This window comes from Tamandua tetradactyla, chromosome 16 (genome assembly GCF_023851605.1).
Source record: "Tamandua tetradactyla isolate mTamTet1 chromosome 16, mTamTet1.pri, whole genome shotgun sequence".
Classification (NCBI taxonomy): Eukaryota; Metazoa; Chordata; class Mammalia; order Pilosa; family Myrmecophagidae; genus Tamandua; species Tamandua tetradactyla.
Window position 1 is genome coordinate 78,834,974 of NC_135342.1, and position 27,923 is coordinate 78,862,896.

Genomic DNA, 27,923 nt, shown 5'->3' on the forward strand with positions numbered 1-27,923 from the left:
AGAAATGTCTGTTCAAGTCCTTTGCCCATTTTTAATTAGGTTGTCTTGTTACTGAGTTGTGAAGTTCGTTATATTCGTCTTCTTTTTTTTTTGGTGGGAGGGGAGTACATGGCAGGGAAATGAACTACATTATTCTTGATACAAAGTTCTTTGGATGCATGGTCTGGGAATCGAACCCAGGTCTCCTGCATGGAAGGCGAGCATTCTACCGCTGAACTACCTGTGCACCCTTGATACCAAATTCTTTATGATAGATATGATTTGCAAATATTTTCCCCCATTCTGTAGCTTGTCTTTTCACTTTCTTGATGGGGGAACCTTGCAGCACAAAAGTTTTTAATTTTGATGGAGTCCGGTTTATCTCTTTTTACATTTGTCGTTTGTGTTTTTTGTCATATCTGAAAAGACTTCCTGAAGGATTAGGCTTTTTAAAGATGAACATGTACATGTGTTCACTTTTATCCTCGTCGTCACATCCCTCTTGTGCCCTTTATTTCGATTCTAAAGAAAATGTGCAAGCTTGAACCAAGAGTACTTTTTGAATTAACCGTTAATCTCTGAAAAATCAACCTGCCTGTTTCCACTTCTTTATTTATCCTTCCAAACAGAGCGTGTGCCGAGGCCTGGGCGGAGGGAGGGCCTGCAGCCGAGAAAGAGGAGAGGCAGCGGTGGGAGAGCAGAGAGCGGAAGAAGATCTCTGACAGCATCGAAGCCTTGGCCACGATCAAGCGGCAGGCAGCCAAGAGGAGGAGGCAGAAGGGAAGTCGAGAGCAAGGCACGTGCCCTCCCCTAAGTCAGCCTTCCAGGCCCCGTTTGCACTGGGGAAACCGGGGCTGTCCGATGCCCAGTCCTTCATCCCCAGGACTTCTTTTCTAATCGTTACACTCATTTACCTGCAGATTCTTCTTATCCACTTCCCAGGGGCAGTGAAAATCCTCAACAATCATGGGGCAATTTCAAACCACTTCTATCGAATCGAACGCAATTTTGTTACACTACTCTGCTTTTTCAAAATAAATGATGAATTTCTTTTTTTTATAGCTGCTGTAACAAACTGCCACAAATTTAGTGGCCTAAAACAACTTGGAGTTATGACCGTATTAAAGTTCTGCAGGTCAGAGGCCCCAAATGTGTGGCCCTGGGCGAAAATCAAGGTGTCAGCAAGGCTGCCTTCTTTCTCCGTTTCCTTGCCCTTGCCAGCATGTACGGGCCGGGCTACCCAAATCCTTTTGCTCCTGGTCCCTTCCTCCACTTCAGAGCCAGCAGTGTAGCATCTTCAAATCTCTCTGCCTCGGTTTCTGTCAGGTCCTTCTCACATCAATCACTCTGACTCCTCTGCCTCCCTCTCCCACTTTAAAGGACACTTGTAACTATACTGGCCCATGTGGGTAATGCAGGATAATTTGTCCATCTCAGGATCATTAACGTTGTCACACCTGCAAAGCCCCTCTGGTTGTGTAGGGAATAGAGCCACAGGTTCTGGGCTCAGGGCACCTTAGGTGGTCTGTATACTGCCTCCCACAAATGAAGACCCCTCATTCCGTTTGGAACTTCTGGTGGAAGCATTCTGATGTTGTATTAATTAGTTTAGGTACATCTAGTGCCATTAATAGTTATACAAACAGCCCACTGTGTCCTGGGCGCTTACTCACTGCCCCCTGTGCCTTATCTCATTCAGAGAGTTAGGATAATCGTCATCTTTTTCCATTATTACTAAAGCTTTCGATCACTACTATTGTCCTTTTAAGTCTGACATTTTTCTGTACACAGAACTCTGCTCCTTGGTGGTGGTAGGCATTTATAAATATCTGCACAGGAAGCTCAGGCAGGCACATAGGTGCACACGCTTACACTCACAGGGGTGGGTGGGGGCAGCCAGACACCTGGCAGCGGGTCCCAGCAGGAGAAGACAGGGCTCTGACTTTCTCCGAGGAGCCTAGGATGGTTGGGGTGGCAACAGAGGAGCACCAGATACCCATATTTGGAGTTAAATTGTGCACTGGGATGCAAGCCCAGCAGATGGATCTGGACAATGAAGTTCCCCTTGGTCTAGAGTCAGACCTTTTCTCTGACACTAGCAGTGTCTTGAGCGGTAGTGACCGAAGTGGCAGATATTCCCACAGTAATTCCAGGATATCAGCGCGATCATCTAAGAATCATGGCAAAGCCGAGCGGAAGAAGCACAGTCTCAAAGAGGGAGTCCTCTGGAGGATCTGGCCCTTTTGGAGGCTTTAAATGAAGTGATACAGAGCATTGAAAAATTGAAAGATGAGATACACCAGATTTTAAAGGTACTGTTTCTCTTTGAGTTTGATGAGCAAGCAAGAGAATTACAGAAGGCCTTTGAAGACACTCTACAACTGATGGAAAGGTCCGTTCCAGAAATTTGGACTCGCACTGTCCAACAGAATTCAACCACACCTACTCTAGGTCCCAATTCAGCCGCAAACAGTATCATGACCTCCTATCAACAACAGAAAACTGCAGCTCCTGTTCTTGATTCTGAGCTCTTTATGCCACCAAAGATCAACAAAAGCATCCACTGGAAACTGAGCCTTCTAGAGTGACTCTGACCCAGCGAGGAGAGTTCCGCAGAGAAGACTGCTTTTCATTCATTGCTGGTTTTCTCCCACCTCTTGCTTCCTTGAGTCCAGGAAAGTGAACACCGGGAAGCTTGCGAATTCCATCTCAACCTGAGTGATGCTGGGAACTGCTCAGTGCACTAAACCTCAGCAAATACCGAGCAATTCCATTTTAACTTTTTTCTGTGGATACATCTTAGTCATTAACAAATATTTAAGCATCTACCAATATAGCAACATTTTGTAAAAAAAAAAAAAAAAAAAAAAATTGTGCACTGGGAAATCAGACAAGGCGAACTGAGTTGAGTGAGGTCACATCCAGAAGGGACCTGAAAAACAGCCTTGACGTGGAAAGTGACAGAAGTCTTTGTGGGTTCCGAGGAAGACGGCTGACATGCGGGTGGGATGGACTGGGCCGCAGGGGCGGGTCTAGGAAGCGTGCGCGTGGTCAGGGTGGGAGGGCGGAGAGGATCCTGCCAGGTTGCTGGGGCCACAGAGCTCAGGACAGCTGTTGTGCAGGCACCAGGGAAACGCTCGCAGGCCCTTGGGTCAGTCAGGAGTGGACAGGACAATTCTCATAACTGTCAAGGGCAGCTGTACTGCCTCCTCTTTGGCGAGGATCATTTTCTCTCCGTTTACCTCGGTTCACAGTTACAAATTTCGTTGTCTCTCAAAAGACTCCGGACCTCCCCATTCCTGACTCGTCAGGACCAGGGCAAGCCTGGGAAATACTCGTGGCCGCAGAAGGCAGACTTCTCCTGTAGTATGTTTTGTTTTTTCTTTTCCCAGGTTTTTATATTGAAATGTTTCAAATTTTCAGAACAGCTGAAAGAATAGTAAAATGAACAGCTACTATCTCCAGTTAGTTCAGTGATTTTTTTTGTCACACAATTGCTACACTACACACACACACATACACACACACACACACACACACACACACCACTTTTTTTTTCTGACCCATTTGAAAGTAAAGGCAGACATGGAGCCCTTCACCTGCAGTAAATACTCTAGACACTCCAGCATGAATCTCCTAAGAACCTACTGTATTGTTTCCTTAGTGGTGATGTCCTGTTCCATTAAATGGATATGCTAAGCAATCTCTTCTTGTGGACATTTAACCCCATTTATTTGGCAATTGTACACAACACTTTGATAAATATCCTTGCAAGTAATTCTTTAACTACATCCCTATTTCCCCAGTGTTCATTCTCAGACATTCGCCACGTGTCCCTGGCAGACATCTAGATACCCTGTCCTGTTAAGAAGCTTCAAGTTCACTTTTGACTTCTCTTGCCTAGGGGAGACCCCACCGCCAAACAATGTCGAGGATGCAGATGCTCACATGGAAAAAAAGGAGGAGCCTTCTGTAGGCCGAGAAACTGAGCAGAAGATGGAGCTGTTTGTTAAGGAAAGCTTCCAGGCTAAGGATGAGCTATTCCCAGAAAAGCCAAGCGAAGAGAAGGAGCTGCCTGTGGATGTCAGTGGACAGGGTGAAGTTCAAGGGCCTGGAGGCACACTTGTGACTAAGGCTCCAACATCCCTGCCAACTCTTGGTGCTTTCAGGGAAGGTAATGTAAGCTGAGAAACAGTCATGGGCTAGCACGGGGCTCCACCTTGGTGAATCACGTCCTCCGGTTCCTGTATTTGTGAGACCTGGGGTCTGAGTTTCAGTTCCTCTTTCTTGCTGTTTCTTTAGGATAAGGTATACCAGTTGTCTCATTATCTACCGCACAGTCATACAATAGATGTATAATTCAAAATTTTCTAGTTGTCACATTAGAAAAAGTAAAAAGAAGGTGCATGAGTGGTTCAATGGTAGAATGCTCGCCTTCCATGCGGGAGACCCAGGTTCAATTCCCAGACCATGCACCTAAAAAAAAAAAAAGTAAAAAGAAGCAAGTGAAACTATTAATACATTTTATTTAACCCAATATATCTAAAACACAATCATTTCAACTTGTAGTCAACACAAAATATTAACATTTTTGTGTTTTTTTCATACTAAGTCTTCAAAATCCAGTGTGTAGTTGACACACATAGTACAACTCAATTCAGAGGCTAACTTTTCAACAAAGTGAAACAGCCCTACCAAAATGAGCAAGTGGTTTTATATTCTGCTGCCATTTTTAATTAAAATACCATCAAATAAAACTTCAGTTTCTCAGGCTTACTAGCCACATTTCAAGTACTCAGAAGCCACATGTGGCCTTGGCTGTGGTAATGGACAGTGAAGATGTGAGAAAGAGAAATCCCTCGGCAGGTTCTAGCCAAGTTCCTTGGATTCTGCTCTCTTAGTAGGTAAACCCAGGACTTTCCCAGGACACTGGTGCTATTGTTGTGGTATTTGTGGGGATGACCCAAACTCAGACCATGCCCAAGGACATTCCAAGTTCAAAGATCCCTGGGAAATGGGGAATATTCTGCACCCCAACCTGAGCAAGATTTGAGCTGTGTTTGGGGAGTTTGGCTAGTTTGGAAGGTCTCCCAGAACAAAGTAGCCCCACTGTCTGAGAGAGTCTCTGAAGAAACCCTTTTCTCCAGGCTGCTAAGGAGACCAGCCAAAGGAGCAAGGGTCTGTGCCCCAGGTCCCCTGAAGGGTGAGTTATCCTTCAAGCTAAAGGTTGTGGACAGAACAGACCAGCCTCACTGATCTCACCAACAGACTCCTATTGATTAATTACCCCCCTCCAAATAGTTAGTGCTCTAGTATTCATCTACATTGATTCCTCATCCCCCTTGTGCATTAACATCTGAAAAATGTATCTTCTAACTTAGGATCTTTAAGATAATGTATGTGGGAAATAAACACATATGTCAGAGGGTGCATGCGGACACATCTGAGGAGCTCAGAGACAGTAGTCCTCACAATGCTGGGACTCAGGAATTTCACAGGGATTCTGGGCCAGATGAGGCCAGAGGAAATGGAAGGAAAGAGAGGAATGAAGAAAGATGAATGGAGGCCCACCTCGAGGAGGCTACAAGGAGAAAGAGAGCTTCTGAATGTTTCTGAACAACCACAATTACCAAAAAGAGAGAAATTCTCCCCCATCTCTCCAATGCTCTGCTCACACCTTTTCAGGTGTTTGCCACAGCTCCCAGGGGTTTGTCACTTAAGCCAGCTTTTTAAAAAATTGTTTAACAAAAATATATTTAAACATAAAACATTTTATGTTTTATGTAAAATATGTTGAATAGCCTCCATTTTAGCCATTTTTTTTTCTGTGTACTGTTCAATGGCATTAATTACTTTCACAGTGTTGTGCTACCACTATCCATTGCCAGAACTTTTCATCACCCCAAACAGAAACACCACCCCCCCTCCACAGCCCACTAATCTCCTTTCTGTCTCTCTAGATTTGCCTGTTCTGCACATTTCTTAGAATATGGAATCCTACAGTCTGGGACCTTTAAGTTCTGGATACCTTCACTCAGCCTAATGGTTCTGAGGCTCATCCACATTCATGCATCAGGACTTCATTCCTTTTCCTAGTGGCTGATATTCCATTGTATGGATGGACCACATTTTGTTTCTCCATTCTTCTGTGGGCAGGCATGAGGGTGGTTTCCACCTTTTGGCCATTATGAATTAGGCTGTGATGAAACCTGGCATACAAATAACTGAGTTCCTGCTTTCTCTTCTCTTGTGCACATACACAGGAGTGGAATTGCTGGGTCATGTGGTAGCTCTCTGTTTAGCTTTTTTTTCTTCTGACTTTGAAATGACTGGGTTGGAATGTTTCTCTGAAAAACATGACTGCTTAGGGGAGTAACCTTGTTCTGATTTAGCTTTTCCTTTGGAAACATTGAAGGGCTGCGTTCTCCAGCCTGTTGCATCATTTGGCTGCCTGGGATTTTAAAATCTCCCAGCCTGATCATTCCTTGGCTGACAGTAGGAGAATCTCTACCAAATAAGGGTCACTCCTTTCCTAAAACTTTTCAGAGATGGGGATGTCATTGCTTTATTATTTCAAATATGCAGGTTTTTACATTTTAAACAGATAAGGGTATATTATTCCCTGAAGTACTGACAAATACCATGAGGTCAAGTCCAAGCCTGCCCCTTACCTAGACGAGTGACCTCAGGCAGGCACAGGGCCTCCTGGGCCTGTCCCCATATCTGTGAACAGGCAGTACTCCCTGTGCCACAGATTGGAAGCAGTGATTGAAGGAGCTGGTGTGTACCTGTCCCCCACCCCTCCAAATAAAACACAGCATAGGGGCATATTTTAGTAAAGGAGAAACAAAGGACTCAGTAGCTGCCTTGTCACAAGCTTCTTGGCTGGGACACCTTGGGACACGGTGTGCCATGGACAGTGTCCAGGGGCCATGGGAATCAAGGACCACAAACCGGGCAGCTTAGAGTGACCAGAAGCTGAGGTGTGGGCCAGGCCCTGCTCTGTTGAGGGCTCTAGGGGAGGGTCCTGCCTGGCCTCCTCCAGCTTCCCGGGCCTGTGGCTGTCTCCCTCCCTCCCGCCTCTGCCTCCACCTCCACTTGGCCATCTTCCCTCTGTCTCTGTGTCCTCTTCTTATGAGGACACTTGTCATTGGAGTTAGGGTCCAATCTAACCCAGGATGATCCCATTTGAGATCCTTAAGTCAGTTATACCTGCAAAGACCCTATTTCCAGGCTCTGAGGGTTAGGGGTGTGGCCCTGTCTTTTTGGGTGCCACCATCCAACCCACTCACTGCAAGAAGGAACGAGAGAGTCAGCATATTTAGAAATACTAAGTGTGAGAAGCCACGGGATGGCCCACAACAGCTGGGACCTTGTGGGCAGATCCAGGAGGGGCCCAAGTTTAAATTTAGACCTGGGGTCCTCCACCCAGCAACCGTGCAAGCCACCAACCATCTTCTTGGCTCACCCTGAATTAGCGCCCAGGTGTGGCTCTCAGAGTCAAACTGGGCATGGGCGATACTCAGGGTTAGTTTCTGGTTTCTTTTTTTTTTTTTTTTAATTAATTAATGGAAAAAAAGAAATTAACCCAACATTTAGAAATCATACCATTCTACATATGCAATCAGTAATTCTTAACATCATCACATAGATGCATGATCATCGTTTCTTAGTACATTTGCATCGGTTTAGAGGAACTAGCAACACAACAGAAAAAGATATAGAATGTTAATATAGAGAAAAAAATAAAAGTAATAATAATAGTAAAAAAAAAAAAAACCTATAGCTCAGACGCAGTTTCATTCAGTGTTTTAACATGATTACTTTACAATTAGGTATTATTGTGCTGTCCATTTTTGAGTTTTTGTATCTAGTCCTGTTGCACAGTCTGTATCCCTTCAGCTCCAATCACCTATTATCTTACCCTGTTTCTAACTCCTGCTGGACTCTGTTACCAATGACATATTCCAAGTTTATTCTCGAATGTCCGTTCACATCAGTGGGACCATACAGTATTTGTCCTTTAGTTTTTGGCTAGTCTCACTCAGCATAATGTTCTCTAGGTCCATCCATGTTATTACATGCTTCATAAGTTTAGTCTGTCTTAAAGCTGCATAATATTCCATTGTATGCATATGCCACAGTTTGTTTAGCCGTTCTTCTGTTGATGGACATTTTGGCTGTTTCCATCTCTTTGCAATTGTAAATAATGCTGCTATAAACATTGGTGTGCAAATGTCCGTTTGTGTCTTTGCCCTTAAGTCCTTTGAGTAGATACCCAGCAATGGTATTGCTGGGTCATATGGCAATTCTATATTCAGCTTTTTGAGGAACCGCCAAACTGCCTTCCACAGTGGTTGCACCATTTGACATTCCCACCAACAGTGGATAAGTGTGTCTCTTTCTCCGCATCCTCTCCAGAACTTGTCATTTTCTATTTTGTTGATAATGACCATTCTGGTGGGTGTGAGATGATATCTCATTGTGGTTTTGATTTGCATTTCTCTAATGGCCAGGGACATTGAGCATCTCTTCATGTGCCTTTTGGCCATTTGTATTTCCTCTTCTGAGAGGTGTCTGTTCAAGTCTTTTTCCCATTTTGTAATTGGGTTGGCTGTCTTTTTGTTGTTGAGTTGAACAATCTCTTTATAAATTCTGGATACTAGACCTTTATCTGATATGTCATTTCCAAATATTGTCTCCCATTGTGTAGGCTGTCTTTCTACTTTCTTGATAAAGTTCTTTGATGCACAAAAGTGTTTAATTTTGAGGAGCTCCCATTTATTTATTTATTTCTTCAGTGCTCTTGCTTTAGGTTTAAGGTCCATAAAACCGCCTCCAATTTAAGATTCATAAGATATCTCCCTACATTTTCCTCTAACTGTTTTATGGTCTTAGACCTAATGTTTAGATCTTTGATCCATTTTGAGTTAACTTTTGTATAGGGTGTGAGATATGGGTCTTCTTTCATTCTTTTGCATATGGATATCCAGTTCTCTAGGCACCATTTACTGAAGAGACTGTTCTGTCCCAGGTGAGTTGGCTTGACTGCCTTATCAAAGATCAAATGTCCATAGATGAGAGGGCCTATATCTGAGCACTCTATTCGATTCCATTGGTCGATATATCTATCTTTATGCCAATACCATGCTGTTTTGACCACTGTGGCTTCATAATATGCCTTAAAGTCAGGCAGCACGAGACCTCCACCTTCGTTTTTTTCCTCAAGATGTTTTTAGCAATTCGGGGCACCCTCCCCTTCCAGATAAATTTGCTTATTGGTTTTTCTATTTCTGAAAAATAAGTTGTTGGGGTTTTGATTGGTATTGCATTGAATCTGTAAATCAATTTAGGTAGGATTGACATCTTAACTATATTTAGTCTTCCAATCCATAAACACGGTATGCCATTCCATCTATTTAGGTCTTCTGTGATTTCTTTTAACAGTTTTTTGTAGTTTTCTTTATATAGGTTTTTTGTCTCTTTAGTTAAATTTATTCCTAGGTATTTTATTCTTTTAGTTGCGATTGTAAATGGGATTCATTTCTTGATTTCCCCCTCAGCTTGTTCATTACTAGTGTATAGAAATGCTACAGATTTTTGAATGTTGATCTTGTAACCTGCTACTTTGCTGTACTCATTTATTAGCTCTAGTATTTTGTTGTGGATTTTTCCGGGTTTTCGACGTATAGTATCATATCGTCTGCAAACAGTGATAGTTTTACTTCTTCCTTTCCAATTTTGATGCCTTGTATTTCTTTTTCTTGTCTAATTGCTCTGGCTAGAACCTCCAACACAATGTTGAGTAATAGTGGTGATAGTGGACATCCTTGTCTTGTTCCTGATCATAGGGGGAAAGTTTTCCATTTTTCCCCATTGAGGATGATATTAGCTGTGGGTTTTTCATATATTCCCTCTATCATTTTAAGGAAGTTCCCTTGTATTCCTATCTTTTGAAGTGTTTTCAACAGGAAAGGATGTTGAATCTTGTCAAATGCCTTCTCTGCATCAATTGAGATGATCATGTGATTTTTCTGCTTTGATTTGTTGATATGGTGTATTACATTAATTGATTTTCTTATGTTGAACCATCCTTGCATACCTGGGATGAATCCTACTTGGTCATGATGTATAATTCTTTTAATGTGTTGTTGGATACGATCTGCTAGAATTTTATTGAGGATTTTTGCATCTATATTCATTAGAGAGATTGGTCTGTAGTTTTCTTTTTTTGTAATATCTTTGCCTGTTTTTGGTATGAGGGTGATGTTGGCTTCATAGAATGAATTAGGTAGTTTTCCCTCCACTTCGATTTTTTTGAAGAGTTTGAGGAGAGTTGGTACTAATTCTTTCTGGAATGTTTGATAGAATTCACATGTGAAGCCATCTGGTCCTGGACTTTTCTTTTTAGGAAGCTTTTGAATGACTAATTCAATTTCTTTACTTGTGATTGGTTTGTTGAGGTCATCTATTTCTTCTTGAGTCAAAGTTGGTTGTTCATGTCTTTCCAGGAACCCATCCATTTCATCTAATTTGTTGTATTTATTAGCGTAAAGTTGTTCATAGTATCCTGTTATTACCTCCTTTATTTCTGTGAGGTCAGTAGTTATGTCTCCTCTTCCATTTCTGATATTATTTATTTGCATCCTCTCTCTTCTTCTTTTTGTCAATCTTGCTAAGGGCCCATCAATCTTATTGATTTTCTCATAGAACCAACTTCTGGTCTTATTGATTTTCTCTATTGTTTTCATGTTTTCAATTTCATTTATTTCTGCTCTAATCTTTGTTATTTCTTTCCCTTTGCTTGCTTTGGGATTAGTTTGCTGTTCTTTCTCCAGTTCTTCCAAGTGGACAGTTAATTCCTGCATTTTTGCCTTTTCTTCTTTTCTGATATAGGCATTTAGGGCAATAAATTTCCCTCTTAGCACTGCCTTTGCTGCATCCCATAAGTTTTGATATGTTGTGTTTTCATTTTCATTCGCCTCGAGGTATTTACTAATTTCTCTTGCAATTTCTTCTTTGACCCACTTGTTGTTTAAGAGTGTGTTGTTGAGCCTCCACGTAGTTGTGAATTTTCTGGCACTCCGCGTATTATTGATTTCCAGCTTCATTCCTTTATGATCCGATAAAGCGTTGTGTATGATTTCAATCTTTTTAAATTTGTTAAGACTTGCTTTGTGACCCAGCATATGGTCTATCTTTGAGAATGATCCATGAGCACTTGAGAAAAAGGTGTATCCTGCTGTTGTGGGATGTAATGTCCTATAAATGTCTCTTAAGTCTAGCTCATTTATAGTAATATTCAGAGTCTCTATTTCTTTATTGATCCTCTGTCTAGATGTTCTGTCCATTGATGAGAGTGGTGAATTGAAGTCTCCAACTATGATGGTATATGTGTCTATTTCCCTTTTCAGTGTTTGCAGTGTATTCCTCACGTATTTTGGGGCATTCTGGTTCAGTGTGTAAATATTTATGATTGTTATGTCTTCTTGTTTAATTGTTCCTTTTATTAGTATATAATTTTCTTCTTTGTCTCTTTTAACTGTTTTACATTTGAAGTCTAATTTGTTGGATATTAGTATAGCCACTCCTGCTCTTTTCTGGTTGTTATTTGCATGAAATATCTTTTCCCAACCTTTCACTTTCAACCTATGTTTATCTTTGGGTCTAAGATGTGTTTCCTGTAGACAGCATATAGAAGGATCCTGTTTTTTAATCCATTCTGCCAGTCTATGTCTTTTGATTGGGGAATTCAGTCCATTAATATTTAGTGTTATTACTGTTTGGATAATATTTTCCTCTACCATTTTGCCTTTTGTATTATATATATCATATCTGACTTTCCTTCTTTCTACACTCTTCTCCATACCTCTCTCTTCTGTCTTTTCGTATCTGACTCTAGTGCTCCCTTTAGTATTTCTTGCAGAGCTGGTCTCTTGGTCACAAATTCTCTCAGTGACTTTTTGTCTGAGAATGTTTTAATTTCTCCCTTATTTTTGAAGGACAATTTTGCTGGATATAGGAGTCTTGGTTGGCAGTTTTTCTCTTTTAGTAATTTAAATATATCATCCCACTGTCTTCTAGCTTCCATGGTTTCTGCTGAGAAATCTACACATAGTCTTATTGGGTTTCCCTTGTATGTGATGGATTGTTTTTCTCTTGCTGCTTTCAAGATCCTCTCTTTCTCTTTGACCTCTGACATTCTAACTAGTAAGTGTCTTGGAGAACACCTGTTTGGGTCTAATCTCTTTGGGGTGCGCTGCACTTCTTGGATCTGTAATTTTAGGTCTTTCATAAGAGTTGGGAAATTTTCAGTGATAATTTCTTCCATTAGTTTTTCTCCTCCTTTTCCCTTCTCTTCTCCTTCTGGGACACCCACAACACGTATATTTGTGCGGTTCATATTGTCCTTGAGTTCCCTGATACCCTGTTCAAATTTTTCCATTCTTTTCCCGATAGTTTCTGTTTCTTTTTGGAATTCAGATGTTCCATCCTCCAAATCACTAATTCTATCTTCTGTCTCTTTAAATCTATCATTGTAGGTATCCATTGTTTTTTCCATCTTTTCTACTTTATCCTTCACTTCCATAAGTTCTGTGATTTGTTTTTTCAGTTTTTCTATTTCTTCTTTTTGTTCAGCCCATGTCTTCTTCATGTCCTCCCTCAATTTATCGATTTCGTTTTTGAAGAGGTTTTCCATTTCTGTTCGTATATTCAGCATTAGTTGTCTCAGCTCCTGTATCTCATTTGAACTATTGGTTTGTTCCTTTGACTGGGCCATATTTTCAATTTTCTGAGCGTGATCCGTTATCTTCTGCTGGCGTCTGGGCATTTAGTCAGAGTTCCCTGGGTGTTGGACCCAACAGGTTGAAAGATTTTTCTGTGAAATCTCTGGGTTCTGTTTTTCTTATCCTGCCCAGTAGGTGGCGCTCATGGCACACGTTTGTCTGCGGGTCCCACCAGTAAAACGTGCTGTGGGTCCTTTAACTTTGGAAAACTCTCGCCGTGGGGGAGGTTTGCCCGCCGAAGCGGCTTGGAAGAGTGCCAGCCGGCCCGGGGGTCCGAACGCGGGGAGGGTCACTGGCCGCCGCAGCCCGGGAGAGCGCCCGACCGAATTTCCTAGTCGGCCCGGGGCGCCAAGCGTGACAGGAGGGCGCCAGCTGCCACAGCCCGGGAGAGTGCACTGTTCCCAGCCGGACCGGGGAGTCACGTGTTTGGAAGGGACCCCTCCGGTCACCGTTCTCCGCGGCCTGGGGATTTCCGATCCAATTCTCTCAGTTGGTCCGGGGGGCCGCGCGTGGGGGCGCCAGCCCACCGCCTGCCCAATTCTGCCAGCTGGCCCGGGAAGGATGAGGGGAGGGACTCCGGCCGCTTGCCACCCCGCCCGGGGAAGCCCGCGCCCCTCGGCGATCTCACCGGAGCGGGTTCTCCCAGCCAGTCAGCCGTTCCAGAATGGGGTATGCTGTCTGTTTGATCTCTTTCATGGCACAGGAGCTGTTCTGTATCGTTTCTACTCCCCTAGTAGCTGTTCGGGGATTATCGGTCGTTGGACGCACCAGAACCTGTCCCCCTGGCCCCTCGGTCAGCCTCGGTCTTTCTGTTGTGCTCCGGGGCTGCTTGCTTGCTGCTCCCAGGTGTTCACGTTCCCTGCACCTGCGGGGTTAGCGCCGAGGCACGTAAAGAACGGAAAGGAGCTTGTCTCCTACCCCGCCCTGGGCTCTCCTGAGGCCACTCGACGGTTCTGATATCAGTTTCTGGTTTTTTGATCTGTGTGTAATGAGAAAAAAGCTGGACACTTAACCTCTAGCATAATAACTGAAACCATGAGACTGAAGGGAAAGCAGAGAACATGACCCTAGGGTACAGCCTTGGGAACCTGGAAAGGTAGAGGCCTGGAGGAGCACCAGGGACCCCATCCCTGTTCTCAGGCGACCTTGTGATTGTTTTCCAGGCCCCTCTAGCCCTGGTGTGGCAGGAGGGGTGTGTCCTAACCTGAGGTTAGGAAACCTGGCGCCCCAGGTGGCCTCCCCTCCTTTTCCCGAATTAGCCTTGGTCCTTACAGCCTCCTCTTCCTCCTCCATCTCCTTGCCCACTGAGCAGGAACGTCTCCAGGGTCACTGCTTATGCTGAACTGATCACCGGCTGGTACTTTCACCTCCTGAGTCATGGGCAGATTACACAGAGGAGGCAGCCCTTCTCTAAAATGATCAACCCTGTCCCAAGCGGCGGAGCCTGGTGGCTTCCCTTGCAGGGGTTACTGTTTCTGATCCGAGGAGGGTTTTGTCCTTTGGTCGTAGAAAGCCGTCTGAACCTCGGGTTTGGGGATCTGACCATGAACTATAAAACGAACTCCAAGGTGAATCACTCTGTGGTACATTGTTCCTTAGAATCGACTCCTCAGACTGTGGCCACCGAGGGTGAACCAGTTACAGAACGCAAAGGAGCTGAAGCTTTAGAGACTGTTAAACTGGAGACTCGGGAGAAGTTCTTCATCCATGTACGTAAAGTGTTCGCACTCGTGGTGAAGTGTCTGGTTAAGGCAGTAAACAGGCGATCAGGTAAAAATGTTCCAAATCCTAGCTGAGGAGAGAGTGGTCCTTGGACCCGCAGGGCCAGCCTCCCCTGGGCATGGGTTAGAACTTGAAGAACCGCAGCCCCTACCCTGATGTTCTGATCGGACTCTGCATTTTAATAAGATCTCCAGGGGATTCATACACATGCATATTCAAATTTGAGAAGCACTGGTTTAAATGGTTCCCTTTGAACTATGTCTAGAAAACTCATTTCCCTTCAAAGAAGTTTCATGACAGTGCAGCTCTGTGCAGTTGGCCCTGCATAAAGTTGTGGAGAAAATGACATGTCATCCTCTGAGCCTCTCATTGCTCCTTTGGACAGCAGCCGCGGGCCTGCAGTTGCTCTGCCTCCTGTGGCCCATCAAGGCATGACAGTCCATGGTACCACACCCTAGGGGCCAGACTTCAATGTCTGGAGGCTCCTCCTGGACACTTGTCTCCTTGGGAAGGCAGTCGTAAAGGTTTTGGCTCACAGGAATGAGCCCACATGGGAATGCATACATTCCATCACGACCCCTGGGAGCTGAACTTTGGTGCAGGGGGAGTGCGGGAGGCATTATTGGCACCTCTTGCAGCACAGGTGGGCGGCAGGGGCCTGCTGCGCTGACACCTAAGAAAGGCCCTGTCCGCGGACTTCATCCTTGGAACTTTGAATGCCCCCTGCCCACTTCCTTGTTGCACATATAAACTGGTGTTTCATTTCTAAATGCTCCAACTTCAAATTTTCATGTGGCTCAATTAGTGTCAAACTGCATATGGTCATGATTCATAGTGGACTTATAGTTTTCTGGACCTATGTATAATTATAAACAGAATTGAACAATTGAACTCTAACATTTCAGAACCAACTGAATACAAAACAATAGCTAATACTTACTGAGTACTTATTGGAATTCTGACAACTGTTCTAAACACATCTTGTATTAATTGATTTAACCCTCCCAATGACTCTTAAGAGGTAGGTACTATTATCATCTTCATTTTACAGATAAGGAAATTAAGGAATAGAGAGGTTAAGTAAGTTGCCTAAGGTCACACAGCCAGGAGTCCCTGCACCTAACTACCACCCTGTGCTGTCTCCCTCTCATGCCGGACTGGTTGCAATGGATGAAGATGCCAAAAAGTCCAAACAGAACAAAAAAACAGCCCTACTAGTTTGGGGAAGGTTCAAAGTATGTTTACTGTAAGCCATGTAGAGTCCAGAGACTAATTTATACAGAAGATAATGGGTGTGTTTGGTTTGGATCCTATAATTTTCCCCCAGATGAACTGGCTATGTCTATAACAACAAAGTGAGATGGAGAAAAGATCTGGAAATTCCTCAGTCATTTCAGTCCTTACAAATCTTACCTTTACTTCTTAGATCCAGATACTTGCAGATGCCTTGTCTGTTTTGTGCGTAGGGGTTTTCTTTCGGAGGGGGACTGGGTAGAGGGGTTGAGGAATTCGGGTAACTCATTTCTCTTCTATGCCTCATTTGCATATAAATGAAAGCTGACCAAGACTTATCCCGTCTCTGCCTCTGTTTTGTGCCTCCTGGTGATGTAAAGCTCATCATTTGCTCTTTCAGGACCTACCTGACTTGGAAGATGTTGATTCAGGCCAACTTTTCGAGGACCAGCACAAGGTTATCACTCCACTTTCCCTTCCAGCCTTGCCATGCACAGTCTCCCTCCTCACCCTGAAAGGTGCAAGGCTGCTTTGATTAGAGCACTGTGTGCAGCCATTGTCTGCACATTGCAGAAGACAAGGAGGTTGCTCCTTGTTGCTCACATCTCTAAGGTTTATGATTGCGTTTTCTTGAAGCTTTCATCACTGATTTTTAACAACTGTGTACTGAACATGCCTGAAAATATTTTTTGTCCCTGTGACATATTTAGATGTTCAGGTTGTGAACGTCTGAGCTGCACAGAGGGAAGGAGAGAGTGTAGGGGGCAGGGTAGTGCATTCCCTCCTCCCCACCTGCATTCCTGAGGAAGTGCTCCCAGGGAGTAGGAAATGGAAGGTGATTCCATGCTGAGCTCACTATCTAAGGAAGAAAACATGCTCAGGAGCAGTTACACGGGGGAGGGAGAGCCAAGGGAGCAAAGTCCTGGCAGTTCTGAGCGGAGGCACCAAGTGGCTGGGTCAGGGTGGAGGCCAGCCTGGATCACCCCCTCGGGGAGCAGTGTGAGCAGGGGGAGCAGCGCCACAGGTACAAAACAGAGCCTGGGGTGGCCCGGAGAGAACTAGAGACTTTGGCTGTAGAGCTCCTGGCGACTTTTGGGGCTCAGAGGCAGCCAGCCCCAGAGCGTCCACCCTGAAGTCTAACTTTCAAAGGGCAGACTCCTGTGTTTCCTTGGGCCTTTCTCATGTGTGGCAACAGAATGTCTTGTGATTTGAGATCTAAAAAGAGAATTTCCATCATGCATTCTCTTTTCTTGTGAAAACAAATGTTCCATACCTTTTTTTTTTAATAGGAAATATGTTTTCCGAAGATTGAAACAATTTCCTGCTTGAGTGATGACAGTGACCCTGAACTGGACCCCAGGTCACTCCCTGTGTTGGAAAACATGTCCCCGGATGCCCTTTCAAATATATTCACAATTTCTAAAGACACCTCACAGAAGGCGGTGACACCTCTTACAGACATATTATTGAAAAAAGAAACAGAGAGGGACTTGGGAATGCAAAGCAAAGACACCAAGCCCCCACGACTGCTGATTCAAGAGCTTGCTGACGAGCCTTTAGGCCCTTGGCCGATGCCCCCAACCCACACAGAAGATGCCACCCCCACCCCGGGAGACGGGGGCAGGGAGAGGCCAGCAGCCCCTCCGCCAGGTAACGCTGCCCCATGTGGCCTCAGGGGCTGGGGACCCCAGCAGTGGAGAGACAAGCTGCTTGAGACCCCAACCCAGAGGGGATGGGGAGACTGAGCCTGGGTCCTAAGATGCCCACTCTTGGGGAGCCGCCAGCTCTGGGGCGGGTGTACCTGTCATGTGGGCGTGGTGACCAGCTAGGGGCACAGACCTCAGCCATCTTCGTTCAGCAGGGCCAAGGAACCTGCATTTTTACCCTTCTCGATCCTTGAGCTTTCTAGAGGCTTCGGAGGGAGGCACACTGCCACCACAGCTAGGGAATCGGGGACAAGATGAGGGTGACAGCTAGCCTGAGGGTGAGGGCTGCTGACCAGAGCAAGACCCAGGACTGGAGAGATGGTACTGGCAGGGCCACCTGGCTGGTTGGGACACATAAGGCCAAGATCAGAACATATCAGGCTTCACCTGGGGCTGCAGAAGGCGGTTTGTGGGGGGCACCTGGCTCCTGCTTACCGACTTCAAGCCAAAGGGTGGCTGTTTATTCAGCAAGTCTGTAGCTGTCCACGTCAGGGAGGCTGGCTCAGCAGGAGGCGGGTGAGCCTAGGTAATTCCTGCTCCTCCACAGCAGGGTTTTGCTTATTGAAAAGCAGTTTGGGGGCTGACTTGGGACAAGCATACAGGAAGAATGGGGGAAGGGGCAGTGTTGACCCTATTTCCCAAGAATGCTGAGTTCCCTTCTCTGTTAACCCTCTAGAAAACTGCACTGAAAACGTGGAAGCACAGTCCAAGACGGAGCCCATGGAGCCCGAGATGGGGGAAGACCGAGAACAGACTGAATTTGGGTTGGACTGATCCGCGACTGCAGGCACAGGCCGGCCCTGGGCTCCGCACCCCTCTCCCCAAACGCAGCTACGAGGGCGCCTGGCCTTCCTGCAAGCTGGTCACGCACAGCTCCACGGCCTCAGCCAATGTGGCCCAGGGCTGGGCTTCTTGTCGAGGCATAATACAACCTCCTCCCAGGTATTTCTCGTAAAAACTGTATAATTTTCAGTGTCTGCTTTGAATATGAGAAACTTTTTAATATCCAACCATGTCAATGTCACTGGATCACTTAATATCCCTTCGAGTCAATTAACTTCTTGTTTCATCAGCTATCCTGAGAAAAGGCCCAATTCCTCCCTCCATGTTGAAGAGAAATCTAGCTCAGCTCCTGAAGTGGGTGTTTCCCTGCAGAAGGGCAGACTTCCACTGGAGTGACAGGAACCCGGAGCAAGTGAGGCACCAGGAGCAAACTGAAGGGGCTCTGTCAAGCCTCAGAATCTTCATCACATGGAACCGTGTTCAGCCAAGTTCAATCCCTACACATGGGTAAGGGCCTTACTTCTGAAATATCCCATCATGGATGAAACCGGCTACACTGCAGCAGGTGCTGATGGGTGAACGAGCTCTGCTTTAGGGTGCTGCCAGCTCTGCAGGTGTCTCAGCACCCCCCGACCCAACGCAGAGGTGGGAGTTCTGTCGTCCCCAACGCCACGGAAGGCACCATGGCACCCCCTGGGGCCCCCCTCCTGAAGAACCCCAATGCTGACCTCTCCACATGCCTCAGGAAGTTACCTTCAGGTGCACATTAGGCACAGGGAAGCCACTGGCTTGTGGGCCCAGGCTCTTCCACGCGGCTCCAGGTCGCAACTGGAGGCCTCCGTGCTCACATGGCCTTCAGAGGCCAAAGCCCTGCCCCACGGGGGCGCCTCGGTATTGTCTGCGTCCCAACCCCAGAGGGCAGAGCCAGTCCAGGACGTGGGACTCTCCGGGAGGTCCAACCTCCCAGGAAGGTGGGGAGTAGCCCTCCCTGGGCCCTCAAAAACCCATGCGGGGCTTCTTCCGGGGTGGCTGGGAGCCAGAGAGGACAGGGGTCTGAGTTCTGGAAGGGGTGGTCCGGATGCTGCAGGTTTGGGAGGGGGGCGCAGAGGTGCTTGCGGGCATGGCGGGAGAAGGCAGCCTGGCCATGTAGTCGCGGAGGGTCTGCTGCCGCTCGACGGGGACGCCTTGGGTCCACGGCTCTTGACTCAGCTGCTGGGTGGGGAGTGTGGTGGGCGGCCAGGGCCTGGGCTCAGGGGATATCCGATCTGGGCTGTGACGGGAGCTGGGACCGTCAGAGAGATCCAGGCGGCCACTAAGCGAGGAGAACGTACTAGATAGCTGGGTGCGGCGCTTGGGCCGTTTGGGGTGTTTCTCAGGCCCTGATGTCCTGCCCTGCCGCCTCTCCCACCAGGCAGCCCCCCGGCCTTCCCAGGCTTCCCCCAGGCGCTCACTGAGCTCGTCTTCAGGGCCTGACTCGGGTGCTGGAGGTAGCTCTGCCGTGGGGAGTGAGCCCAGCTCCCTGGGCCGCAGGAGCCGCCCCTTGGCCATAGCTGCCCGCAGACCCTTCCGCACAGGCCCCTCATCTGTCGGCTGCTCCTGGCAGCAGAGCAGTTGGCGGTGGGAAAAGGTGGGTGCAGTCCACACAGGGGTTGCCAGGGGCACCTCCTGCAGGGCCTCCAGCCAGCGGCTGCAGCGGGCAGTGGCCTGGGGGCTCCAGGAAGCTGAAGCAGGTGTGGGGGTCTGGTCCAGGGTGGGTACTGCTGCTGTAGGGGTGCAGGGGCCAGGCCCGGGGTCACCAGGAGGCCTGGGCTTTCCACGCAGGCTGGCATCCTCCTGGAGGCGGAGGTGCTGATAGAAGACATCTCCAGCTGCTGAGAGTTGGAACAGTGACAGGACAGGCATGGAGACCGAGGGTGGGAGTGCGGCAGCCAGTCCTGGAGATGGAAGGATGGTGACCCTCCAGGCCCACAGCCTGCACAGCCCATGTCCCTCCATGCCATTCCCACTTCCCCACAGCCCACCTATGGTTGGTGCTTTCAGACGCTCCTGCAGTTGCCACTGACTCTTGGGCTCCAGCAGAGGGAAGGCGGAAAGGGTCTGAGCTTTTGAAGGAAGAGACTGGGGAGGCCCTGCCAGCCGGGGAGCAGAGGCCGCCTCCCCTGGAAGACAGAGCAACAGCTGAAGCCTGATCCGGGCCCAGTCACCCATTGTCCCACCCCCCCTACCTGGCCCGCACTCACCTGAGATGTGCAGCAGCTGTAGCTGTCCACCCTGGCCTCCCAGGAGCAGGGGCCACGCAAACCCAGGGCGGGGTGGGGGCAACAGCCTGGCCAGCAGGGGAGAGGAGGGGAGGCCATGGTCCCACTTCAGCATTGGTACCAAGGGAAGGCGCTCGTCCACTAGGTAAACCGAAAACTGGGCCAGAGAAAGAAGCAAGATGGAGGTGGAGGAGATGGAGATGTGAGAGAAGCATCGGATAAGAAAAGTCTCCCTGGAGAACCCCAGTGGCCCTTTCAGCGAGCCTCATGTAGCTCTTGGAATGAAGCACAAACTTCCCCAAGTGGCCACAGCATTCTGTCACTGGCCAGCAACTGTCTGTCCGACTTCAACGGGGTCAGCCCTGAGCAGGGCAGGGGGTGAGGGCACTTCCCAGAGCGTGTCCCCGTCAACAGTCCTGCCTGACCCAGCTCAAGAAAAGGGGTTTCAGGAAAGGCATGGGGGGATCTTGCCATGCAGAACCCACCATGACTTTGACCCACCCTTCCCCAAGCCCCCCTGACCTGGCACTATGCGTGAGCCACACCCACCAGCACCTGTGTAAGGGAGACTCGCAGGGGACCCAAAGCAAAGCTCTCCTCCCCTGAGCACATCAGGAAACTGTGCCGCTCTGCAGACCGCTCCCCCCAGCCCGACCCCTTTCCCCCTTTCCTCTGGTGATCCCTACACACATCCGAGCACATGACTGAAGCACCACCCGCCCTGCAAGGGGCTCCAGCGCTGTCCCGGAGGTGGCAGGCACCAGTCGATCCCTGAAAGGAGATGTAAGGAGAAGAGGGGGAAGAAGGGGCCACTCACCTGGGTGCAGACAAGGTGGAGAGTGGGAGAGAGACACCCAGAGCTGGACTCTCCAAGGTACTGGGTCAGGAGGACTCGTTCCCCTTTCCGGCAGGAGGCCTCCGCGCCCCCACGGAAAAGCAGCAGACCACAGCCCGGGGGGCCCTGGGGGAGAAGCACGGGCTCAGTCTCCTGGGGACAGTCTGAGGTCTGTGGCACCATCCCCCTACCCCCAGGTCAGCCCAGGGACTCCTGGGTGCTGCTGCTTTTCGCACACCCAGGGGATATGGCCTGACCCCACCCGGGCATGAGGCCTGCACCCCACACCTGAGTGTCCACCGTCTTCACGCCGGTGCGATCGGCAACAGTGAGCACCCGGGGGTGCGCGGTGAAGTCTGCCCACCGCCAGGGCGAGGGGTCCCGGAACACGAGGGTCTCAGAATCCTTGTAGATTTGCTGTAGCCTTGGGGAAGCAAGATGGGTGGGGAGAGAGGCTGCTGGTGGGAGACCAGGGAGCCTGGCCTGGGGCGGGGGGGCAGGCTGAATAGGGAGCAGTGGGTTACGGGGAGAGCATTACCCATCCTGGGGGGTCCACAGACAGACGGCTCCTGAGCGGCTGCAAATGGCCAGCTCCGCAGGCAGGTGAGGGCTACAGGGAAGCAGGGAGGTGACTGTCAGGTCGGCTGCCCTCCTCCCACCTCCATCTCGCCAACCACAGGGACTCACCCCTCACCTGAGACTGACCCCTGTGGCTCCCTTTTCAACCTGTAGCACCTGGAGAGGGCTGGGCTGCCCCTGTTTGCTGACCTTCCACACGGCACAGTGGTAGTCAGAGCGTACAGCCAGCAGGGCTGAGGAGGGAACAAAGGGTCAGGGATCAGGGGTCACCCTGGCAGGTTAGGTAGGGAGGTGTCGAAGGGCCTTACATTCTCCCTGGATGGTGCGGGTCACCACCTGCCGAACGGGTCCCCGGAGCTGGATATGGCCAGGTTCACCGAGGACCTGGGGGTCACCACTTGGGGTCACACGAATGTGTTGGAAATCTGGGCCTCTCGCTAAGGAACAGGGCATGAGCTCTAGTCACTGAAAGCCCTGACTTCCCACCCTCCCCAGACCAGGCAGAGAGCTCCTCCTCCACCACACGTGGAGTCCTGCCCAAAGGGAAAGGATACGCAGCTTGTCCAGGGCACCTCCAGTGGGGTAGACCAGCTGCCCGACCTGAGGGGTCCTCCCAGGCACCCAGGCCAAGGTGCCTCCAGTGAAAGCATCATCCAAGAGCAGCTGTCCCCACCGCATCGCCAGCTCCTCGTGCAGCAGCTCTCCCAGGAGGCTTGCCTCAGACTTGCTCAGGACTGGGGCCCCAAGGATGGAGAACCGGCGCTGGCGGTGGCTGAGGTAAGCCCAGGGACATCTGGGGATGAGAGCACAGCAGGAGGCTCAGAGCGGCAGTGATGGAGGAGTTCAGCATGCTGTTCCCAGGGAGGGCAGGTGCTGTGGACACACATTTCTTTCCTCTGCCGAGACTCTTCTCACGCCCGAGGCAGCCACAGGGCACGGAGCACCACATCAGAGCACCCCACTGCTACTGGGCCAGAGACTGGCTCACGGATGGCTCATGCCAAACCAACCAAACTCCTTCTTGGGACTTCTGTTGGTGCTCTCAGAAAAGATACTGGCTCTTTCCTTGGAATGTAAGCCTTTTTCCTGCCACTTGGAGACAGCCTGTCTAAGAATTAAGTCAGGTAAGCCAAGTGATGCACATGGATCAGAAAATACACAGCCTTATTACAATTCTTTGAACACCTGGATGCATCCAAACCTGAAGTTCAAGAATTTCCATGTGCCAATAAATTCCCTTTACCCCTGCAGCTAGCTGGAGGTGGGAGCGTCATATAAGTAAGGCTCACGACTGAACAAGGGAAAGGGGAATCAGCTGACAGAACCTGGGTCCACTTCCCAGCTCTCTCCACTCCCCATCCCCAGCTAAGCCTACCCAGCCCATCCTTTCTCCCTAGCCACTTGCCCCCAAGGCTGGTGTCCACCGAGGTCCTGGAGCAGCCTCTTCACACTGACCACTGTCTTCTTCTTAGAGTGGCTCTGCATGGAAAGGCCTTGTCAAGATCGCACACCCAGGGCCCATCCTGAGGTGAGGCAGGGGGTCCCCTCTCCCGGCTTGCCCAGGGTGACTCACCTGGGCTCCCTCCAATTTGAAATTCTCTTGCATCAGCTTCCCCAGGGGACCAAAGGCAATGTCCCCATGATCCCACAGGAACCGGCCGAGCTGTGGGAGAAGAGGCCAGGTGACTACCTGCGGCCTCCAGGCCACCTGGCCCTGTCCATACAGGGACACCCACCTGCTCAGTAACATCCAGCGTGGCTCGGGGCTGTCTCCGGAAATGGCGACCTTCTCGGAAAAGCAGATCCTGGGCAGTGAGCCCAGGGTCCCAGGGCTCTGAGGGAAGAGTGAGGTTAGGGAGAAGGGTTTATCCTGGGGACTGGGATGGGGACAGAAGTGGGGCCAGGTGTCCCAGGTGACTGGAGGGATCCAGGGACCCCAGGGGAGCAGAAAGCATCAGGAGGGTGAGGGAAGGCTTCAGGGGACAGAGGGCTGGGGAGAGGAGTGACAGGTGGGGCAGCCTGGGAGCCGACCAGAGGAAGGGGAGCCTTACCAGGACTAGGAGGCAGCAAGGGGAGGGGTCCAGGGGTCTCTGGCTCCCACCACAGGCCCTTGGCTGAGGGCAGTGCCACATTCTGCAAGAAAACCACAACCACGACAACAAGCGCTCCACTTTTACATGCTCAATTCAATTCACACAATCACCCTCCAAGGGTGGTACAACTGTAATTGCCACTTTACCAAGGAGGAAACTAAGGCACAGGGAGGTTAAGTCTCTTGCTGCAGGTCACAGAGCCAATAAGGAGAGGAGCTGGCATTGGAACCCAGGCAGCCTACAGGCAGGCTGTGGTTTTTACTCCCAGCGTCGTCCCTACTACACCCCGTTTCTGTCCCTTTGCTTCAAACTCAAAGCTATCACAATTTGAAATTATTTCATTCACTGATATGTTTGCTTGTTTACTCCTGCTCGACCATGAGTTCTGTGAGGGCAGGGATTATGATCTGACTCACTGCCAGTTTTCCTAGTACCTGGTAAGATGTCAGGACACGGTCAGGACTGTTCAATATGAACAAATGAAGGACTCGGACAGGGAGGCAGGACAGAATGAACCCCAGCTCTCACCAGGTAAGCCGTCCATGGACAAGGGCTTCCCACATACCTTGACAGGGCGGGCTCTGGCTCAGCCTGTGTCTTCATGGGTTTGGGCTACCACCGCCCACCCTAGGCCCTTGCCAACTGGTGTGCTAGGAAAGGGGACTCAATTCAACGGCTCATTCTGGAGTTCTCAGGGCCCCTTCCTACCCTCCTCACCTCTGAGTTCTGGGGCTGGGACAGTGGCAGGGTCAGTGCATCTCTCCAGCTGCACATAAAAGACAGGTCGGGGACACTGCTCAGTCCAAGGGGGCCCGTTGTAAACAAGGTGGGGCGGAGGGAGCTGGGGAAGTCCATTCTGGAAAACAAGAACCAAACTTTACCCTGGCCTTCCCAAGAGACTTGAATCTGATCACGGTCTCCAGAGTTTCTAGGGAGAGTAAAAAGTGCCCGAAGAGGAATCTACTTTCCTTGGTGAAAAACATACTGAAAAAGATATGACTATATAAGTCTAATGGAAAGTAACAAAAAGTTCTATATTAAAACATAACAACCAAACAACCACAAGAAGGGGTCAGTGACTGGCCAGGGAAAGTCTTGTTGAGTACATGGCATTTGAGCAGAGATGGCATCTAATGGGGGAGAGAATAATGCAGACAACTGGGAACAGGATTCCAGACAGAATGAAGAGCTAGTACAAAAGTCCTGGGGCAGGAAAGTGCTTGCATGTTTGGGAAACAAACAGGAAGCCACAGAGTGAACACGGAGAGTGGAAGGGAAAGTCAGACAAATGGTGATGGCTCAGTTTCTATCACAGTTCTTAACACCCTGTATTATCACTCTACTTTTGTAATCTAACTCCCAAGGCTGGACTCAAGTTCCCCCAAAGCCAGGGACTGAGTTGTGCTTATCCGTCTTCCCCCTGTCAAGCACAGTGCCTCCCAGAAAATGCACTTCCCAGAAAGTGTGTGTTGAATAAAAGTTTATTTTTATTAATGTGGGGGTTTTGGGAAATACAAAGTATTCTAAAAGTACAGGCAGCCATCTCCCTTTTAAAATTAAACACAAAAATAACAGCAGCACTCACTGAGTGCCATGGGCTGCCAGACATGGTGCTACATGCTTTCCTCTTCTTCCAGATATGCCTATTCTGGAGTTGAGAAGACTGAGGCTTGGTAAATGGCAACTTGCCCAAAGTCAACAGCTTATAAGTGCCAGACCCAAGACCTCAGCCCCCACCCCCTCATCCAATTCAAAGCCCGTGTACTGGACCACAACACACCTGTGCACCCAAGACCAAACAATGAGTAGTATCATAGTCTTAGGAGGTAAAAATCTTCTCCCTTGTGATGCACTTTACCAGTTTATGCTGTAGCTCTGCACGTCCACGTGTTTTCAGCACCACCCGTTATGCTAATGGCACAATGAGGGTCGAGTGATTCAGTGAGTCTCTTGGGGCACCCATCAACCTCACTGTAATCATAGTTTTCATGTATATCCTGTCTCCTCCACCAGACTGTGAGCTCTCTGAGGGCAAAGATTGTAACTGATTCATTCTTAAGTTCCTGGGGTCTGGCTGCTACTATTAATTTCTTTTGCACAATAGAAGAGGATAGTGTCGGGGGTCCCGCTGGTGCTCAGTGAATCTTTGTGAAAAGTCACTAGCTTCCATAAGAGGCTATCACACCTGCATTTCAGGTGCACCAAGCTTCCTCCCGACAGCCGCCACCTCAATAAACCAGCAGACACAAAAACACCTGCAGCTCATCTCCCTGTTCCGTGGATCCCAATCACGCTGACCTCCTTGGGGTCCTCCTCACTATGTTTCTTCTCACCACAGGACATTTGCACACTGCCCCTCTGCTTCGGATGAGCCCGTATCCATTCCCTCCAGGAGCCTCACAATATCCTACCTGTCCTTCAGATTTTGAGTCCTTTGTGTGCTCCTCAGGGAAGCGTGCAGACAGCCGCTACCCCGTTTCACATTTGTGGAATCGTCAGCCAGAGGCTACTAATAACCCACTTTGCAGATGTTAAATAATTCGTCCCAAAGCCACACCACTTGGGGCCTGCGGACCCGCGCGGAAGTAAACCGAGCTCCCCTCTCGGACCAGGACCGCCTCGCCGCCCGGCTGGCAGCGCTCTCTCCTCCCGTTCGAGTGGCCCGCGCACTTACGTAATCCGGGCTTCCGGGGTGCTAGTCAGAGAAATGGGAGCCCGCGCGACGCTCTTCTGTCCCTCCACGCGGGAGAGAGCCCTAAAGCCGCCACACTACCTTCAGCGAACCGCCGGGGTCAACACCCACCCACGTTGCGAACGAACAGTTTTCCGGGTCTGGCCGGAAGTGCCCCATCGGCGATAGGAAGTCCCGCCTCCCAGCTCGGGCTCCCTAGCGTCCTCGCGCGCCCCCTCCCGGACAGGGGAGGGAATGTGAAAGCCAGGTGGACGTGGTTTGAATCCCCACTTTGCTTGACCAACTTCCTTCCTGCTTGTTAGGGTTGATTTGCGTTTCAATTAATTCATTCAGCAGGCATTTACTGAGCGCCACTCAGAAAATGCTCCTGGGTTAGCCAGTGGGTAGCCCACTGATTGTCCTTGAACCCTAACAAGCTGGCTCCCTGGAGTACCTGGGGATTTTCCAGGGGAAGTTATTCAGGTATAGTTGCAGGCAGTGGGTCTCTATCAGCATCACCTGGAGGGCGGTTTAAACCAGGTTCTGATTCAGCAGGGGTGGGGTGCAACCTGATAATTTGCGTTCATCACTCCTGACATGCCTGTCAGGGGACCATGCTTTAAGGAACACTGCTCAGTGATAAATTCAAACCCAGTAGCTCTCAAACTTGAGTGTCCACCAGAATCCCTTGGAGGATTTGTTAAAACAGTGCGCTGAGGCTCACCCCCCAGAATTTCTGACTGGGGAGGTCTGGAGTATGGCCCAAGACTGGGATTTTTAAGAAGTCCCTGAGGGCAGGGGATGGGGGGGTGGAGGGGGTGGGCTGCTGACGATGCTGATTCAGGGATCAACTTTGAAAACCATTGCTTTAAAAGAAACCATTTCCAAATTCTTGACTTCCATCTATATAGTTTTGTTTTGTTCTCTGGGAGGAACTTGGAGTTGGGTGGTTCTCCTTTCCTGTATGGCCTTTCATAGTTGTTCTTTTCCCACCCATGGAGCATTGCCCCAGGATGGGTGCTGAACAAGGGGATGATTCCACAAAGCAGCGCTCCTACAGGAGCCCCCAGAAGATGAAGAAAAGCTGGGTGTGAGAAATAATGATGGAAGCGTACAGCTGTGGGGATTCTGGGGACTGAAAATTCTATTTCTTCATCTAGTGACGTGGGTGTGTTCAGTGTGTGAAAATTCATCTAATGATCTGTCACTTTTTTACATGTATGCATTTTTTGCATGTATATTATACTTCAATAAAGAAAAATACTGCTGGCTGTGA

At 48.9% G+C, this 27,923-nt stretch overlaps 2 protein-coding genes across 9 annotated transcripts in view; one reads left to right on the forward strand and one right to left on the reverse strand.

The window, feature by feature from the left end:
* DNAAF1 (dynein axonemal assembly factor 1) overlaps positions 1-18,438 on the forward strand; it is a 31,238-nt gene extending 12,800 nt beyond the window's left edge. Inside the window, exons 7-12 of one of the 2 annotated variants that reach the window (XM_077133171.1) lie at positions 609-775; positions 3,884-4,153; positions 14,367-14,476; positions 16,123-16,179; positions 17,012-17,372; positions 18,105-18,438. In XM_077133171.1, coding sequence (XP_076989286.1) covers positions 609-775; positions 3,884-4,153; positions 14,367-14,476; positions 16,123-16,179; positions 17,012-17,372; positions 18,105-18,202 — 1,063 coding nt within the window. In that variant the 3' untranslated portion in view covers positions 18,203-18,438. The remainder of the gene's footprint in view (positions 1-608; positions 776-3,883; positions 4,154-14,366; positions 14,477-16,122; positions 16,180-17,011; positions 17,373-18,104) is intronic. The other variant, XM_077133172.1, reaches the window with a different exon arrangement.
* Positions 17,833-26,805, reverse strand: TAF1C (TATA-box binding protein associated factor, RNA polymerase I subunit C). 7 transcript variants are annotated; one of them, XM_077133167.1, is made up of 15 exons: positions 26,651-26,805; positions 24,694-24,832; positions 23,935-24,016; positions 23,620-23,717; positions 23,457-23,546; positions 23,289-23,362; positions 22,438-22,676; positions 22,192-22,308; positions 21,999-22,116; positions 21,843-21,914; positions 21,593-21,728; positions 21,287-21,430; positions 20,452-20,626; positions 20,233-20,370; positions 18,084-20,145 (listed from the first exon to the last, which is right to left on the reverse strand). In XM_077133167.1, exons 2-15 carry the CDS (start codon positions 24,829-24,831, stop codon positions 19,208-19,210), a joined length of 2,559 nt encoding a protein of 852 aa, XP_076989282.1. In that variant the 5' UTR covers position 24,832; positions 26,651-26,805; the 3' UTR covers positions 18,084-19,207. The 7 variants fall into 7 exon arrangements, 6 of the variants coding, with proteins under 6 accessions (XP_076989285.1, XP_076989283.1, XP_076989284.1 ...); XR_013163792.1 differs by having other exon boundaries at positions 17,834-18,779; positions 18,965-20,626; XM_077133170.1 differs by having other exon boundaries at positions 17,833-20,626; positions 24,694-24,742; positions 26,651-26,660.
* Positions 26,806-27,923: the final 1,118 nt, after the last annotated feature.